At 63.6% G+C, this 17949-nt stretch overlaps 1 protein-coding gene across 1 annotated transcript in view; it reads left to right on the forward strand.

Moving 5' to 3' along the window:
* LOC117643382 (octopamine receptor Oamb) overlaps positions 1–17949 on the forward strand; it is a 63944-nt gene that overhangs the window by 10569 nt on the left and 35426 nt on the right. Inside the window, exon 2 of the mRNA XM_034382240.1 lies at positions 5193–5534. Coding sequence (XP_034238131.1) covers positions 5283–5534 — 252 coding nt within the window. The 5' untranslated portion in view covers positions 5193–5282. The remainder of the gene's footprint in view (positions 1–5192; positions 5535–17949) is intronic.

Raw genomic sequence — 17949 nt, forward strand, 5'->3', positions numbered from 1 at the left:
CCCTTCGAGCGCGCTGAATGGATGGATGGGTGGATGGATGGGATGGGATGAGTGGGATCGTATGCAGAGCTAGAAGCGGTAGCAAGACCGCTTAAAAAGAGACAGCGAGTGCGCCAGGCCGGTGGGGCTGGGTCAGCTTGGCCGGGACGGAGGGCCCCGGCGGCCTCGGCCGGCAGCGGCAGGGCACGCGCGGCGACCTGGCAGGTAAACAAGCCGACCACGCAGTCGGAATCGGCAAACAGGCCGCGGAGACAGACCGCGGCGGGGCGGGGCGGGCAGAAGGGACGCGCTGACAATCGGCCGGATAATGGGACTGAGATGCGCGGCAGTGCGGCAGCGCGGCAGCCCACCACAAAGGAGTCGCCATTAGAGACGCCGCAGTGGCCCTTCGAGCACTGTACACGCGCCGAAAACAACCGCGAAAAAAAGCAATGATTGCGGCTGTTGCGGTCGAAATGGGCGAGTTAGTCGGGGAAACGGTCCAGTCCAACAAAGGCGGAAGCGGAAGAAAGGTCGTTTAATCGAATTGCTAGTGACGGCTTGTCACGAACCGCTAAATAAGTCATTTAAGTGTGTCTGGGCTAAGAAAAAAGACAGGACAAAACGGAAACACGTAAGTGCGTGACAGAGCGTAAGCTCCGCGGTACAAAAACAGGTAATTTTGCGTTTTCTGACATTTTTTAACGTGTAACCCTGCAGACGCAAAGACCCCTTCGACGACGATGATGGTGATGCTTCTCGACGGACCACTCCCCTCCGAGTCCATCACCACTTTGTCCCACAACGGCCTTCTCTGCCCACGCTTTGCCGAAATACCTCACCGCTTCGCAGCAGCCCCGTGCGTCACTGTCACTCCCCGAGGAGCGGTATCCGACCGTCCGCGACCGTCCGCAGCGCCGAGGCTTTGTTGCTTTTTCACCATCGCCCCCCCCTTCCCCACCCCCTCCGCGGTGACGGCGGCCCCGTGTCCACCTTACCGCCCTGACCGCCCCTCCCCCTTCTAAACCACAGTCCATTATTATTCCAAGCCGTCCGGACGCATTCAGGCCTGAGCCAAACCGAACAAAATGAGCCTCCCACTCCTGTGGACTCTGCGGACAGGGACACCCCGCCCCACCCCGCCCCCTGCAGCCCCCGCTTTGTGGCCGGCCGGCCGAACGCGCGCCGTTCGAATGCGACGCTGGAAAAAGTTCCCAAAGGGCCCTTTGTCTCGCTGACGAGCGGCGGCAGGGGTAGCCGTCCCTTGTTGTCGGACGTTGCAGGCCGTCCGTCCGCGGCACCGCGGCACCGCGGCATGCTGGTAGCCAGCATTACCGCCGCCAAGATCACAGCCATGCCGTCGTCGCCGTCCTCGCCGTCGTCACAGAGCGCCTGCGGTGGAGGGGGTAGGCAGTCCCGTCGAGCGCGCGGGTGCCCTGGTTGCCTGCCCTGACGGGGCGCCGCCCCGCCCGCGCTGCCACCGCTCAGAGTCTGGCCGCCCCGCCCCGCCCCGCCCCGCGTGGCCGCATGCCGGGCACGTACCTTGCTGGGGGCTCTGAGTGCTCCGGGCTGGCCGGCGGCCCAACACGTTACCAAAAGTGGGGCCCCCAGGGGATGGTGCGGGCAGAAAGGCAGAAAGAGGCCGGCCGATTGATTCCCGCGCTGCAGTCGCGGGGGAGTGGCGGCGGTGGTGGTGGTAGTGGTGGTGGCAGCTCGACAGCGTCCTCGTGAACCACGCGGCCGACGGCGACAAGCTCTCAATCGCGAGTAGGGAGGTGAAAGTGTGCCGAATAAGTTGCTGTCACAAACTTAGACGGCCCAATGTATACAGCGGGGAGCCGGGCTGAGCGCGCGGCGAGGGCGGCGAGACCCCTGGAGTCGTGTCCTGTGACGTGCGCCGTGATGGAGGACACGTGGGAGGACACGCCAGGCGGGCAGGCGGGGCAAAGCCGGAGGGTAAAGGCAGCAATATGAAAGTGGGTAAATAGAGGGCCGCGAGCAGCACCAGCCCCGCACTCCACCCTCTCATTGGCTCAGTACCCTGTCAACAACTCGAGCACCTCTTGGGCCCTACACTGTCAACAGGGCGCCGACACACACACGCGTGCTTGCACACACACACACACACTCAGGCCCACGCACACACCTGCACTCTGCAGGCTGAAGGCAGGCTTACGCCACACCGGCGGCAGCCAGCATGCAGTGCTCCGCGAGCAAAGACACGGCTGGGTGCTGGCTGGGGCTGGGTCGGTGGAAGTGCTAAAGTGGCTCGTTTTGGCGGATGTGAGGGATATTAAGGGCCGCAGGGCAGCGGGGCGCGCAGAGGCCGCCACCCCGGGCTGGGCCCTGGTCTGCGCCCCGGCTGCGCCCAGGCTGGGCCCTGCCCTGCTGCGGGTGACGAAGGTAATGGACAGCCCGACGGACGTGCTGCTAATGGGGGAGGGGGCGGACGGCGGGAGGGTGGCCGACGTGCCTGGCCTGGCCGGCCGCCGAGCCACCGCCACGCCGGCCGACTGCACGCCGCCACGGCGCGCTACAGTGCACACGCGTGACGCGAAGAGGAAATAATGCGCCAAGCGGCGGGCTGGCCGGGCTGCCCGGGCTGGCCTCGTTATCACGCGGGACGTGCTCGGTGCGCCGCGACGCCGCGACGCCGCGCTGGGTGCCGAGGTGCCGAATCGGAAAGGAAATAAAAAGCCCGCCGTGTTTGATCTTTGAGCCCGACAGCGGCACACAACGCACCGCGGTGCTGTCGAGGACGTCACGAAGCATTTGGCTGTTTTCCGTCCACCGTGTCGCACTTCGTGGCCTCGATGGCGGAGGCAAGAATCAAGTGCACGATGTACTTTTTTTTCAGGCAGTGGCCTGCTTTTCCCTCGATGGAAATGGGTATTGTGTAGGGCGCAGCATCCCCCGCCCTGCCTCGAGGGGATGGCTTCGCAAAGTGGCCTTTGCGGTTGTGTCTGGTTTTGTCGGCTGACCCTCGCCGCCCAGCCCACCCTGCTCACCCCGCTCGCCCCGCGGCGCTACCAGTGTGCAGCGAGCGCGGTGTAGGGCCTCGCGGGGAACATGCGCCGCCGTGCTCCCGATTCGCCGCCCTGGCCGTCGCCGTGGCCGTCGCCGGGGCCGCCGACAAGCGGAGCGAGTGACAACCTGACAAAAAGGCCGATGATTGCAGCGCGGGCTCGCCGTCCTCGAAGCACGCCGAAGCACGGACACCTGGAAATGGGAGTTTTCGTAAAGGTGGCGCTACCCCCGGATCGAAAGTCAGTCAGCAGCCCGACCTTCGCGCTGTCGCCACGTTGCCGCCCCTCCGTACACTTTGTCGAGCTGGTATACACAACGCGGGGCGCTCGGTGTGCTCGCCGGCTTACGGAAGGCCCTTCTCCACGTTTCGCTTTCGCCCTCCGCCGTCCACTCTTCGTCCTTCCCACGGAGGGGCTCGCAGGTCGCAGGATCCCTCTCTATTTACCTGGCGGCCGGGGCAAGTGGGTCTGAACGCACCGTAATCGGGTCTAGCCCGGCTTTCATTATTTTACCCGCGATGCGCCCCGCCGCCCCGCCCCGCCCCGCCCCGCCCCGCCCCGCCGCCAACAAAGACTTGTTGATTCTCGACGTGGCGGGCGCGGCGCGGGCGCTGCTTTAATCATTTCGGGGAAGTGGGCGTCGGTCCCCCGCATCATTCCGATGCCCGATCACGTTCGGGCCTCCAAGCGACGAATGCGTTGATTCATTTTTGCGCCGGATTTGGTGTGTTACAGGTGTGCTTTGAAAGAGGGGCCACCCCAGAATTTAATTTGCGAAATATGAAGAACCCCGCAAGCGCTGAAATAAGATTTCTGTAAGGACCTGGAAAAATGGTTTCGAACGACATCGACATTTTCGAAGTTTTGGGATCCACACGGAATGGCACCCGTTGAATTTCATAACAATTGCATTCCCCGTGCCACGCACTCAGCAACCTGGGCGTGGTGCGGAATCATTCTATGTATGAACGACTCCGATCGACGAGGCGCGCCCGCATTCGTCGTGAACTTCGCCACCACCCCAGTCCCCCCCCCCCTCTCCTTCCCGCCCCAATCTCTCTTCCGGGGACTCCCTCGACGCGCGGCTCGCGGGGGCGGGGCAAGGGCGGGGGCCACATATGTATGAGAGTCGGCGCTTTAATTCAGCAGCTCGTTTGGCAGCAGTGAGCGCTGCGTCGCGTCATCCAGCCCGATGCCACGCAACTTTGGAGACACACACACGAAAGAGAGAGAGAGAAAAAGAGAGAGAGAGAGAGAGAGAGAGAGAGAGAGAGAGAGAGAGAGAGAGAGAGCGCGCGCAGAGTGACTTCCGGCTTAGGGACGCGGGTGGCGGCGGATTGGCCCTGGGCGGGGAGGCACGGCGACGACGGCGGCAAGGCGGTGGCGCCTCTGCAGCACGACGGCGAGGACGAGGCGCGCGAGGAAGTTGGCGCCGCATTAAGACGAAGCAGTCGGGAGTTAAAGTACACCTTGAGCTGCTAGCTGCTGCTGCCGCCGCGGAATGATAAGTTTGGTAGTGCTCCTTTCTGGCCTCGTTGTGCTCCACTTGGCTGCTGCTGGTGCTGCTGGTGCGCGTTGCCGCCAGAATGGCGCGCGAAGAAAGCGCCTGGGAGTGTCCCTGATGGCGCTAAAGGTGCTGGAGGCCGTGCGGGCCGTCGGCGGGGATGGGGTTACAGCACAGGCAGTGGCAAGCACCGCGGCGTGGGGGAGAGGTGGCAGCCCCCCTCCCTCCGCAGTCCCACTTCCGAGGAGGCATTATTAGTTGATTATGAATGGGGAGCGCGCGGGAGGTAATTTATTAGCCCCGCCTGTTTACACGCCGTCACGCGCGTCGCGTTATCCCACGACGGCATCCTCGCCGCGGCCGAGGCGAGCCGAGGCGGCGCCCCTCTTAATGAGGAGAGGTGCCGCCTGTGTCTCCCTGTCGACGCTGACGTGCTGGGGTGTGCCACGGCGACGGGGCGTGGGTGTGTTTTATCCTGCTGTCGACGCCGACGTGCTGCTTGACGTGTTTTAACCTTGATGCTGACGTGCTTCTTGGCGTGCTGCAGGACGTGTTTTAACCTTAAGACGTGCTCCTTGGCGTGCCGCTGGAGGGCGTAGGCGTGTTTTCACCGTGTTGTCGACGCTGACGTGCTGCCTGGCGTGCCGGTGTTTTGACGTGACGTGCTCCTTGTTGTGCCGCAGGACGAGGGCGTGCCGCGGCTCGGCGCGACGTGACGCCGCCATGCCACCGACGCGGACGCACCGTACGCACCGTACGCACCGTCGGGACCGATGAACGACACCGAGTGCGCCGCGCTTCTGGAGAGCGCCGACTGGCACAGCCCGCGCCTCATCGTGGTCTTCGTCATCCTCGGCGTGGTGAACGTGATGGTGATCCTGGGCAACCTGCTCGTCATCGCCGCCGTCTACATCAGCTCCAAGCTGCGCACCGTCACCAACCTGTTCATCGTGTCGCTCGCCGTGGCCGACCTGCTGGTGGGCGTCGCCGTGCTGCCCTTCAGCTCCACGCTGGAGGTGTCCAAGGTCAGTGAGTCAACGGCGCCGCTGATTTGCGTGCCCGAGCCCCTCGCGCAGGCCCTTCTGGCCCTCGAGACCCGCGGCCCTTGAACCCCTCGAAGCCCTGCCCCTTATTGGCCAGCTGGAATCTGAGGCCGGCCGGTGGAACTGTGATTACCGCATCCCGCTGGCAACGCCCAGCAATGCCGGCCTCTTTCGAGGACATCGCCGCTCGCGCCCTGCGGTGGCCGGGCGCCTGGTGCAGACCGGCTGCGTCCAATGTGCCGCGCAGCCGCGTTTTGCAAGTGCTGCGACCAGGCCGGCCTGGGCGCTCTCCGCCCCGCCCCCGCACTGGATGGCGGCAAGGCCCGGCCAGGCCACTGCCAGGCCACGGCCAGGCCTGCGAAAGCTGATTAGACCCTTTGGTTCCCGACCCGCGGGGCTTGCCGGTCCTCTTTCATGGCCCTCTGCCGGGCTCTGGCCCTTGACCCTCGGGCTGCCTGCTGGCCCTGCTCGCTCTCTCCACCTTGGGTGCCCGAGAGAGACAGAGCGACGAAACCAGTGTTCGGGCCCCGCCGTGTTCCCCAACCCTGCATCGGGCCTTTCGGCGCGTCGTCGCGTGCCCCGCGCCGGTTATTGTTACAACGCGCTGCCCCGGCCGGCGGGGCCTGCACGGCCAGCACAATGAAGCACTGCGGCACCGCCAACCAATACAAACAACCCTTTGCATACGTGTTTCGCTTTTTCCTGTCGGCCGCCTGTGTTTGCGCCATCCTCTCGTGACTAGTAAGCGGGCAGGCAGGCGGGCAGGCAGGCGGGCAGTCGGTCGGGCAGGGAGTCAGTCAATCGGTTAATCAGAAAGTTGGTCAGTGTGGCAGCCGGTCGACAGTCCGCCGGAATGTGCTGCCGACTACTGTCAACTGCACAACAAAAGGGCCAGTGGCCGGCCGCTTCGCGCGCTGGCTCGGAGCGACAGGCCGACAGGCAGACAGGGGTCGGGGGCTGCACTGCGTATTGCTTTCAATCAGGGCGTTTGCAGTTAATTGGTGCCCCCTCGGGTCGGCGCCGTGCTGCGCCGTGGGCCTCGTGCGTGCCGCGCCGCAATCAAGCCCCCTCCCCTCCCCCTGTTTGACTTCAGACCGCGGGGGCGTCCCTCCCTCCTCCCCTGCGCGCTCGGCGTAGGCCCGGGAGGAGGGGGGGGGGGCGTCAAGAGGCCGCCGCCGAGACCGCCGCCCGAGAGACTGGGCGGGCGTGGCGGGCAGCGTGGAGGGGAAGGGCCTTCGCTTGCCGCTCAGCTCGCTTCACGAATAAGCCGTCGCACGCTCCGCCGTGGCGTCCGGCCGCCGCTTCCGGCCGATGACGTCATCGCGGTCCGTTCGGACCGCTCGGGCCGTCCGGACCACTCGGCTGGAAGTGCTCGTTAGCTTCTGATTCCCGCCGCGCCGGGCCGCGCCGGGCCGTGACGAGCCGAGCCGCCTGGGGTGGGCGTCGCGGTGCCGTCAAAGACGCTTTCTCATTTAGTAAGAGGCCGACCAAGGTCTTGCCAGAGCGGCAGAGGACTCAGAGTAGGCGCGGATCCAGGATCTTTCCAAGGAGGGGGTGAAGCAGTGCTTTTTCCGACAGGGTCAAAGGAGTGTGAAAGAGGGGTAACTACCCCCTACCTCCCCCCTCCCCTACCACACACACACACACCCTCCCCTTGGATCCGCCCCTGCCCTTGCCCCTGCCCGCCACGGAGCTTTGAAAGGGCGGGCGCCGCGCCCACACCGCAATGTTTTTCATTAGTTGTTCCGGTTATGACTCAAGAGTGAAATGCCAGACGGCAACAACAACAACAACAACAGAGGCCGGGAGAAACAAAACAAAACAAGAAGAAGAAATGCGTGAGACACAATAAGCGCCCCGGCAGCGCGTCATTTGACTCTTCTCAGCCGCCGTCTCGGTTTCTCAGTCCTTCACCCGCGAAACAACGGGCACAATGACGAATCCGCTCGCTGACTGTCTACCCGCTCCTTTCCTCTCTCTCTCTTCCTCCTTCCTCCCCCCCCCCCTTTCTCCTTGTCCTTGTCGTGGAGCCGTCACCCTGCACGCTCGGCCGCATTGTTGGCGGGGCGTGTTCGGAGGCAGAGGCGACAGAGGTGGGTGAACATGCTGCATTCCGGAGCGATAGAGCTAATCAGCTTGGAGCCGAGCGCTGTCACGACGATGACGTCACCGACGCCCACGCGACACCCACGTGACATCCACGTGACATCCACGTGACATCCACGTGACATCCACGTGACGTGACACACAGTGGTGCACGTGGGGATGTGGTGCGCGGGTGGGGCGCGGTGCTGGAGCTAAGCACACACGGCGCGCGACAGCTTTTCCAGCTCGGCGCGTCCACCCCGCCCCGCCGCGCCCCGCCGCCTTCACGGGCCACCGCCTCTCCTTCCATATCACTCTCCGCCGTCCCTTTCTCGGTGCCCCCACCTTTCACCACCTTGGCTCGCCTCGCCGCGCCTCGCCGCGCCTCGCCCACATTCGTACATTTTCAACCGTTTCCACCATAAGTAACGCGCCCCCTCCCAGCGTCATCACCACACTTTTACTCTCTCTCTTTCTCTCTCTCACACATACACACTCACATTCACACACACACGTACAGAGGAAGGTGCAGTGTTCCCGCATGAGCGCACCCACTAGGAGTCCCAAATAAATGACGGCCCGGGACGTGTGCTCGCGGAGTGGGTGGGGCGGATGCCGCCATCCGGGCCGCGACGATCTGCCCACGCACTCCGAGCTGCCTGCCTCCCACCACCCCCAATCACGGGCACCCGCCTTAATCCCTCCTATTCTTTTCCTGTTGTTCTCCACAAGTGGCCCCCGCATCGCGCCCCCCACGCCACGCCCCCGCAGCGCGCCCCACATGGGGCAGGTCCATTCATCATTACGACCGACACATATTGTCTCGGAAGCAGGGAGGGTCTGGCCCTGGCCCCACTGCATTGATATCTCCATATCGACCGAAATGTGGAATGCGGTTGCCCCCGCGGCCCTTCCGGTCCTCTGCGTAGTCCGTCTCTCTCCCTCCACCGTGAGTACGTGCAAGGGCGAGCCGCGGAGCCGCGGCCCTCCCGAACCTGACCGCGCGGCCCACTGCCCACGCTGGATATCGCCTGATTTAATATTCCCAATTTTTTGGGGTCCGCCTCTGGGAATATGTCTGACTTGACGGTAGTCGGCATTCCCGGGGGCGGAGCCCGGCCAAGCCCGGCCAAGCCTGGCGCGCTGGCCCACTGCCCCACCGAGGCCCCGAGCCCGACCCACTGCGCTTGCTCTTTCTTGGCGAGCGGCCCGGAGGCGCAGGCCCGGCAGGCCGGACCTCGGTCCGGAGCAGGAGCCCGGACCGCATTACTTAATGTGTAGCCGAAAATCCGGTGGCCCGGTTCCGGCTGGTTCCCGCTGGCTGCCCCCGTCGCCGCCGAGGCCGTGATCGCCGAGGGCCACCTGGTGCACGTTGCCGCCTCGCAGCGCAGGCAGGCTCCTGGCGCGCTCGGCGCAGGCAGCCCGCCAGCATTGCGTTGTGGTGCCGTGCCAGGGCCGTGCCAGGGGCGTGCCAGGGGCGTGCCAGGGGCGTGCCAGGGGCGTGCCAGGGGCGTGCCAGGGGCGTGCCAGGGGCGTGCCAGGGACGGCCGGGGAGGGTGAAAGGCCGAAAGTTAGGCGATCAATTTGGGGCCGGAGCCGAGCCGCCCAGCGCAGGGCTGCCGTGGCGCAGGGCTGCCGCGGAGGCCGCTAACGGACCGACCCAGACAGACAATTTGGATATTTCCAGTGTTGAAACGATTGGACTGCTAGGCCGGGTGAGGCGCCCTGGTCCCGCAAAACTGTCGTCCAGCCTGGCCGCCTGCCTGGCCGCCGCTCCGGCACTGTCTGCACACTCAGCAGGACGTGCCTCGCCCTTGTCAGAGTGGCGGTGGACTGTCCGGGATGTCCGTCGGCCTGTAGGCGCGTTCCCAACAGTCGCCCTGTCTCCCTCGCGCGCTTACGCGGCGCTCCTCGAGTGCGAGAGAGACAGCAGTCAGAAGGGGGTCACCCCCTGTCCGTCCCACTCTACGCGGCCAGAAATAGGCGACTCCGGCGGAGTCCGGGGGGACAAACCTAGGACAAACCCCGGCAGTCCCCTACACTGGGTGGCGCCGCCTGCCGTCGGCCTGCTGCCGGTGATGCAACAGCTTGCTGTTTGTGCGACGTCTCTAAGTGATGCCGCCGGCTGTATGGCTTCGAGGCTCGCTTCGATAAGTCGAGTGAAATGGTCGATAGCTCGATGCCGACGCCTGCCGACCCAGGGTGGACAAAAACTTGGATTCAGCCCGAAGCAACTTCCAGCTGCTTCCAGGCTGCACAGGCCGGGCAGGGCACTCAGGCAGGTGCCATTTGCCACCTCAGACAGGGCTTTCTGGCAAAACCCCGGATGACTTCCGGCAGAATGCAGCGAGGGAAGGCGCGAAGCGTTGGATTTTAGTCGTCGGACTGGTGGGCGCCACGGGGCTGCTTTGCAAGGACTTTCAGACGGGTTGGCAACATTCCTTTTATCTCTCACCGTCGCACACTGAGCTCGGCCAGGACTGTGACCCGCTCCGCTCTCTCTCGCACGCACGCAGCTCCTGATTATGCCACGTCCTGGACCACCACAATGGTGCCCTCCTTGCAGTGCTGCGCGGGTTGCTGCAGCAGCGCCTCCCGCCGAGGCGAGCATCTGCATAGACGTCTGCAGCAGCCGGAGGGGGAGGCGGGGCGCTGAAAAATTGGGCCGGATTCAGGACGAGGACGTGGGGCGCGAGCACGGTGGAGCGTTGTAACACCGTTAGGGGAACCACACGTGAATTGAAATGAAATCCCCCGCGCACCGTCTTTGCACTCCTGTGGTCTCATTAAGAAGCACCGAGATGTTTCGGGGCTTGGAATACGTAATGAACCCCCCGCCCCACCCCGTGCACCGCGACGCCCCACTGTTAGCGGGGATCTCAGCCGAGTGCAAGCCACACGGGGCGGGCCACACCCGGCTGGGTGCGCCCTCGGGCCTCGCGTTTGGCTCACTCCACCAGGGGTAGTGTGACTGTGCGACGAGGTCGGTGCGCGTCACGGGTTCAAACACCCAACCCTTTTTTCGCACTTTTGTTTCGTTCCCTTCGTCGTTCGCCCACCGCGTGATGCAGCGTGTTTCCGCCTGAGTGAGCTCTTTCTCTCTCTCGCACGCGCGACGCCGCACGCGTGCGAGAGAGACGGCAACACTGTACCGCACGCCGCTCGCGCGCGTCGTGCCGCGTGCGCGGGAATCCGGAAATTCGACGGAACAAAAATGCAGCCAATGATTAATGATTCGCGCTCCGCTACACTACGCTACACTACGCTACACTGCAAGCGAGCCGCGTGCGCCGCGTCGATGATGGATGGCGGGGCGGCCGGGCCACGTGTCGCGACGCCGCCGGGAGTTGAACCCGAGCCGCGTTCTCGGGGACGCGAGAGCAACGGTCTAGTGCATGCTGTGGCGACCGCTGTAAGCGGGATATCCTACTCCCCGGATTGAGTTACTCCCCAGTACACCATCCCTAGGGACAATGTACTCCCCCCTTAGGGAGTACACCATCCCTGGGGATAGTGTACTCCCCTACCTCGAGAGGGGGGAAGTACATTGACCCTAGGGATAGTGTACTCCCGGGAGTACACTATCCCTAGATGAAGGTACTCCCCCTCTCTTGAGGGGGGAGTACTTTGGCCCTAGGGATGGTGTACTCCCCCACCAGCAGGGGAGTACTTGGTCCCTAGGGATAATGTACTCCCCCAAATGGCAGACGTCATAGGGCAGATGCCGTTGTCGGGTTGGTTGGGTTGGGTTTTCCTTGCATCGACGGAAGGCTACTTAATATTCAAAATCTAAACTGTCCAACCAATCCAAACCCAAAACCTAACGGGCTCGGGATAGTTCTTACTCTACTCGCGACGGATGTAACCCTACTCTCGACAGATATTATAATCAAACATAATGGTCCAACCAGTCCTAACCTAACGGGCTCCTCACAGATCTAAAGGGGCGCCGGAAGTGGGGTGCGGGGGGGGCGACTTCCCCCCCCCCCCCAAAAAAAAAAAAAATCTGGTGGGGGGGGCATCGCCCCCCCCACTTTCAGACACTAAAGTGCCATTTTGAGCTCGAAATAGAGAGAAAAATATAGCAAAGTCGCAAATTCTTTGATTTTTGGCTTCTTGCTCGCTTCGCTCGCAGGTTTTCTTAATTTTCCTCCATTATTTTGCCGTTTGGCTCGCTTCGCCCACCAATAAAGCGTGTATTTAAGCTCTAAAAATGGCAAAAGTTGTGTTAAAGTCTAGAATTGTGTGAATTTTCGCTTTAAGCTCGCTTCGCTCGCTGGATTTGGAACACTATTAGAGAAGTCTAAACCGTATTGGGTGTTGCCCCTTAACGGTAGGCAACCCAACAAATTTTTTATAAAAATTTTGCCCCCCCCCCCCCAGAAAGTACTTCCGGCGGCCCTGGACGCTGGCACAGCCTCGCTGTTTGACGCTGGCACAGCCTCGCTGTTTGACGCTGGCACAGCCTCGCTGTTTGACGCTGGCACAGCCTCGCTGTTTGACGCTGGCACAGCCTCGCTGTGTGAGGCTGGCACAGCCAAGCTGTTTAAGGCTGGCACAACGTCGCTGTTTGACGCTGGCACAGCCTCGCTGTTTGACGCTGGCACAGCCTCGCTGTTTGACGCTGGCACAGCCTCGCTGTTTGACGCTGGCACAGCCTCACTGTTTGACGCTGGCACAGCCTCGCTGTGTGAGGCTGGCACAGCCTCGCTGTTTGACGCTGGCACAGCCTCGCTGTGGGAGGCTGGCACAGCCTCGCTGTTTGACGCTGGCACAGCCTCGCTGTTTGACGCTGGCACAGCCTCGCTGTTTGACGCAGCCACAGCCTCGCTGTGTGAGGCTGGCACAGCCTCGCTGTGTGAGGCTGGCACAGCCTCGCTGTGTGACGCTGGCACAGCCTCGCTGTGTTAGGCTGGCACAGCCTCCCTGTTGGACGCTGGCACAGCCTCGCTGTTTGACGCTGGCACAGCCACGCTGTGTGAGGCTGGCACTGCCTCGCTGTTTGACGCTGGCACAGCCTCGCTGTTGAGGCTGGCACAGCCTCGCTGTGTTTGGCTGGCACAGCCTCGCTGTTTTACGCTGGCACAGCCTCGCTGTTTGACGCTGCACAGCCTCGCTGTGGAGGCTGGCACAGCCTCGTGTTTGACGCTGGCACAGCCTCGCTGTTTGACGCTGGCACAGCCCCCCTGTTTGACGCAGCCACAGCCTCGCTGTGTGAGGCTGGCACAGCCTCGCTGTGTGAGGCTGGCACAGCCTCGCTGTGTGAGGCTGGCACAGCCTCGCTGTTTGACGCTGGCACAGCCTCGCTGTGTTAGGCTGGCACAGCCTCGCTGTTGGACGCTGGCACAGCCTCGCTGTGTGAGGCTGGCACAGCCTCGCTGTGTTAGGCTGGCACAGCCTCGCTGTTTGACGCTGGCACAGCCTCGCGTTTGACGCTGGCAAGCCTCGCTGTTTGACGCTGGCACAGCCTCGCTGTGTGAGGCTGGCACAGCCTCGCAGGGTTTACGCTGGCACAGCCTCGCTGTTTGACGCTGGCACAGCCTCGCTGTTTTACGCTGGCACAGCCCCGCGTGTGAGGCTGGGACAGCTTCGCTGTTTGACGCTGTCACAGCCTCGCTGTGTGACGCTGGCACAGCCTCGCTGTTTGACGCTGGCACAGCCTCGCTGTGTGAGGCTGGCACAGCCTCGCTGTTTGACGCTGGCACAGCCTCGCTGTTTGACGCTGGCACAGCCTCGCTGTTTGACGCTGGCACAGCCTCGCTGTGGAGGCTGGCTCAGCCCGTGTTTTACGCTGGCACAGCCTCGCTGTTTGACGCTGGCACAGCCTCGCTGTTTGACGCTGGCACAGCCACGCTGTGTGAGGCTGGCACAGCCTCGCTGTTTGACGCTGGCACAGCCTTGCTGTTTGACGCTGAAACAGCCTCGCTGTGTGAGGCTGGCACAGCCTCGCTGTTTGAAGCTAGCACAGCCTCGCTGTGGGAGGCTGGCACAGCCTCGCTGTTTGACGCTGGCACAGCCTCGCTGTGTGAGGCTGGCACAGCCTCGCTGTGTTAGGGGCACAGCCCCGCTGTTTTACGCTGGCACAGCCTCGCTGTTTTACGCGGCACAGCCTCGCTGTTTGACGCTGGCACAGCCTCGCTGTTTTACGCTGGCACAGCCTCGCTGTTTGACGCTGGACAGCCTCGCTGTTTGACGCTGGCACAGCCTCGCTGTTTGACGCTGGCACAGCCTCGCTGTTTTACGCTGGCACAGCCTGTTTGACGCTGGCACAGCCTCGCTGTTTGACGCTGGCACAGCCTCGCTGTGTGAGGCTGGCTCAGCCTCGCTGTTTGACGCTGGCACAGCCTCGCTGTTTGACGCTGGCACAGCCTCGCTGTTTGACGCTGGCACAGCCTCGCTGTGTGAGGCTGGCACAGCCTCGCTGTTTTACGCTGGCACAGCCTTTCGTTGACGCTGGCACAGCCTCGCTGTGTGAGGCTGGCACAGCCTCGCTGTTTGACGCTAGCACAGCCTTGCTGTGGAGGCTGGCACAGCCTCGCTGTTTGACGCTGGCACAGCCTCGCTGTGTGAGGCTGGCACAGCCTCGCTGTGTTAGGCTGGCACAGCCTCGCTGTTTGACGCTGGCACAGCCTCGCTGTGTGAGGCTGGCACAGCCTCGCTGTGTGAGGCTGGCACAGCCTCGCTGTTTGACGCTGGCACAGCCTCGCTGTTTGACGCTGGCACAGCCTCGCTGTTTGACGCTGGCACAGCCTCGCTGTGTTAGGCTGGCACAGCCTCGTGTTTGACGCTGGCCCGCCTCGCTTGTGAGGCTGGCCCCGCCTCGCTGTGTGAGGCTGGCACAGCCTCGCTGTTTTACGCTGGCACAGCCTCGCTGTTTGACGCTGGCACAGCCTCGCTGTTTGACGCTGGCACAGCCTCGCTTTTGACGCTGGCACAGCCTCGCTGTGTGAGGCGGCCCCGCCTCGCTGTGTGAGGCTGGCACAGCCTCGCTGTTTGACGCTGGCACAGCCTCGCTGTTTGACGCTGGCACAGCCTCGCTGTTTTACGCTGGCACAGCCCCGCTGTTTGACGCTGGCACAGCCTCGCTGTTTTACGCTGGCACAGCCACGCTGCGTGAGGCTGGCACAGCCTCGCTGTTTGACGCTGGCACAGCCTCGCTGTTTTACGCTGGCACAGCCTCGCTTTGACGCTGGCACAGCCACGCTGTGTGAGGCTGGCACAGCCTCGCTGTCTGACGCTGGCACAGCCTCGCTGTTTGACGCTGGCACAGCCTCGCTGTGTGAGGCTGGCACTGCCTCGCTGTTTGACGCTGGCACAGCCTCGCTGTGTGAGGTGGCACAGCCTCGCTGTGTTTGGCTGGCACAGCCTCGCGTTTGACGCTGGCACAGCCTCGCTGTTTGACGCTGGCACAGCCTCGCTGTTTGACGCTGGGACAGCCTCGCTGTGTGAGGCTGGCACAGCCTCGCTGTTTGACGCTGGCACAGCCTCGCTCTTTGACGCTGGCACAGCCTCGCTGTGTGAGGCTGGCACAGCCTCGCTGTTTGACGCTAGCCTAGCCTCGCTGTGGGAGGCTGGCACAGCCTCGCTGTTTGACGCTGGCACAGCCTCGCTGTGTGAGGCTGGCACAGCCTCGCTGTTTGACGCTGGCACAGCCTCGCTGTTTGACGCTGGCACAGCCTCGCTGTTGACGCTGGGACAGCCTCGCTGTTTGACGCTGGCACAGCCTCGCTGTTTTACGCTGGCACAGCCTCGCTGTTTTACGCTGGCACAGCCTCGCTGTGGAGGCTGGCACAGCCAAGCTGTTTGACGCTGGCACAGCCTCGCTGTTTGACGCTGGCACAGCCTCGCTGTTTGACGCTGGCACAGCCTCGCTGTTTGACGCTGGCACAGCCTCGCTGTTTGACGCTGGCACAGCCTCGCTGTTTGACGCTGGCACAGCCTGCTGTGTGAGGCTGGCACAGCCTCGCTGTTTGACGCTGGCACAGCCTCGCTGTGGGGGGCTGGCACAGCCTCGCTGTTTCGCTGGCACAGCCTCGCTGTTTGACGCTGGCACAGCCCCGCTGTTTGACGCAGCCACAGCCTCGCTGTGTGAGGCTGGCACAGCCTCGCTGTGTGAGGGTGGCACAGCCCCGCTGTGTGAGGCTGGCACGCCTCGCTGTTTGACGCGGCACAGCCTCGCTGTGTTAGGCTGGCACAGCCTCGCTGTTGGACGCTGGCACAGCCTCGCTGTGTGAGGCTGGCACAGCCTCGCTGTGTTAGGCTGGCACAGCCTCGCTGTTTGACGCTGGCACAGCCTCGCTGTTTGACGCTGGCACAGCCTCGCTGTTTGACGCTGGCACAGCCTCGCTGTTGAGGGTGGCACAGCCTCGCGGTTGACGCTGGCACAGCCTCGCTGTTTGACGCTGGCACAGCCTCGCTGTTGACGCTGGCACAGCCTCGCTGTTTGACGCTGGCACAGCCCGCGTTTGACGTGGCACAGCCCGCTTTTGAGGCTGGCACAGCCTCGCTGTTTGACGTGGCACAGCCTCGCTGTTTGACGCTGGCACAGCCTCGCTGTGTGAGGCGGCCCGCCTCGCTGTTTTACGCTGGCACGCCTCGCTGTTTTACGCTGGCACAGCCTCGCGTTTGACGCTGGCACAGCCCGCTGTGTGAGGCTGGCACAGCCTCGCTGTTTGACGCGGCACAGCCTTGCTGTTTGACGCGGCACAGCCTCGCTGTGTGAGGCTGGCACAGCCTCGCTGTTTTAAGCTGCACAGCCTCGCTGTGGGGGGCTGGCACAGCCTCGCTGTTTGACGCTGGGAAAAGCCTCGCTGTGTGAGGCTGGCACAGCCTCGCTGTGTTAGGCTGGCACAGCCTCGCTGTTTGACGCTGGCACAGCCTCGCTGTTTTACGCTGGCACAGCCTCGCTGTTTTACGCTGGCACACCCCCGCTGTTTGACGCTGGCACAGCCTCGCTGTTGAGCTGGCACAGCCTCGCTGTTTGACGCTGGCACAGCCTCGCGTTTGAGCTGGCACAGCCTCGCTGTTTGACGCTGGCACAGCCTCGTTTGACGTGGCACAGCCTCGCTGTTTTACGCTGGCACAGCTCGCTTTGAGGGTGGCCAGCCTCGCTGTTTGAGCTGGCACAGCCTCGCTGTTTGACGCTGGCACAGCCTCGCTGTTTGAGCTGGCACAGCCTCGCTGTGTAGGCTGGCACAGCCTCGCTGTTTGACGCTGGCACAGCCTGCGTTTGAGCTGGCACAGCCTCGCTGTGTGAGGGTGGGACAGCCTCGCTGTTTGACGCTGCACAGCCTTCTGTGGGAGGGTGGCACAGCCTCGCTGTTGAGCTGGCACAGCCCGCTGTTGAGGGTGGCACAGCCTCGCTGTTTAGGGTGGCACAGCCCCGCTGTTTGAGCTGGCACAGCCTCGCTGTGTGAGGGTGGCACAGCCTCGCGTTGAGGGTGGCACAGCCTCGCTGTTTTACGCTGGGACGCCTCGCTGTTGAGGCTGGCCCGCCTCGCTGTTTTTCGCTGGCACAGCCTCGCTGTTTTTGGGTGGCACGCCCGCTGTTTGACGCTGGCACACCCGCTGTTGAGCTGGCACGCCTCGCTGTTGACGCTGGCACAGCCTCGCTGTTTGACGCTGGCACAGCCTCGCTGGTGAGGCTGGCACGCCCGCTGTTTGCGCTGGCACAGCCTCGCTGTTTGACGCTGGCACAGCCTCGCTGTTTGACGCTGGCACAGCCCCGCTGTTTTACGCTGGCACAGCCTCGCTGTTTGACGCTGGCACAGCCTCGCTGTTTGACGCTGGCACAGCCTCGCTGTGTGAGGCTGGCACAGCCGCTGTTTGACGCTGGCACAGCCTCGCTGTTGAGCTGGCCAGCCTCGCTGTTTGACGCTGGCACAGCCTCGCGTTTGAGCTGGCACAGCCTCGCTGTTTGACCCCAGGGGGCCCACAGCCTCGCTTGTGAGGGTGGCACAGCCTCGCTGTTTAGCTGGCACAGCCCCGCTGTGGGAGGCTGGGGACAGCCTCGCTGTTTGACGCTGGCACAGCCTCGCTGTTTAGCTGGCACAGCCTCGCTGTTTTCGAGCCCCAGCCTCGCTGTGTGAGGGTGGCACAGCCTCGCTGTGTGAGGCTGGCACAGCCTCGCTGTTGAGGGTGGCACAGCCTCGCTGTTTTACGCTGGCACAGCCTCGCTGTTTAGGGTGGACAGCCCCCGTGTTGGGCGGGCACAGCCTCGCTGTTGAGGGTGGCACAGCCTCGCTGTTTAGGGGGCACAGCCTCGCTGTTTGACGCTGGCACAGCCTTGCTGTTGACGCTGGCCAAACCTCGC

Source organism: Thrips palmi, unplaced genomic scaffold (genome assembly GCF_012932325.1).
Source record: "Thrips palmi isolate BJ-2018 unplaced genomic scaffold, TpBJ-2018v1 HiC_scaffold_1, whole genome shotgun sequence".
In the NCBI taxonomy this organism is placed as follows: domain Eukaryota; kingdom Metazoa; phylum Arthropoda; class Insecta; order Thysanoptera; family Thripidae; genus Thrips; species Thrips palmi.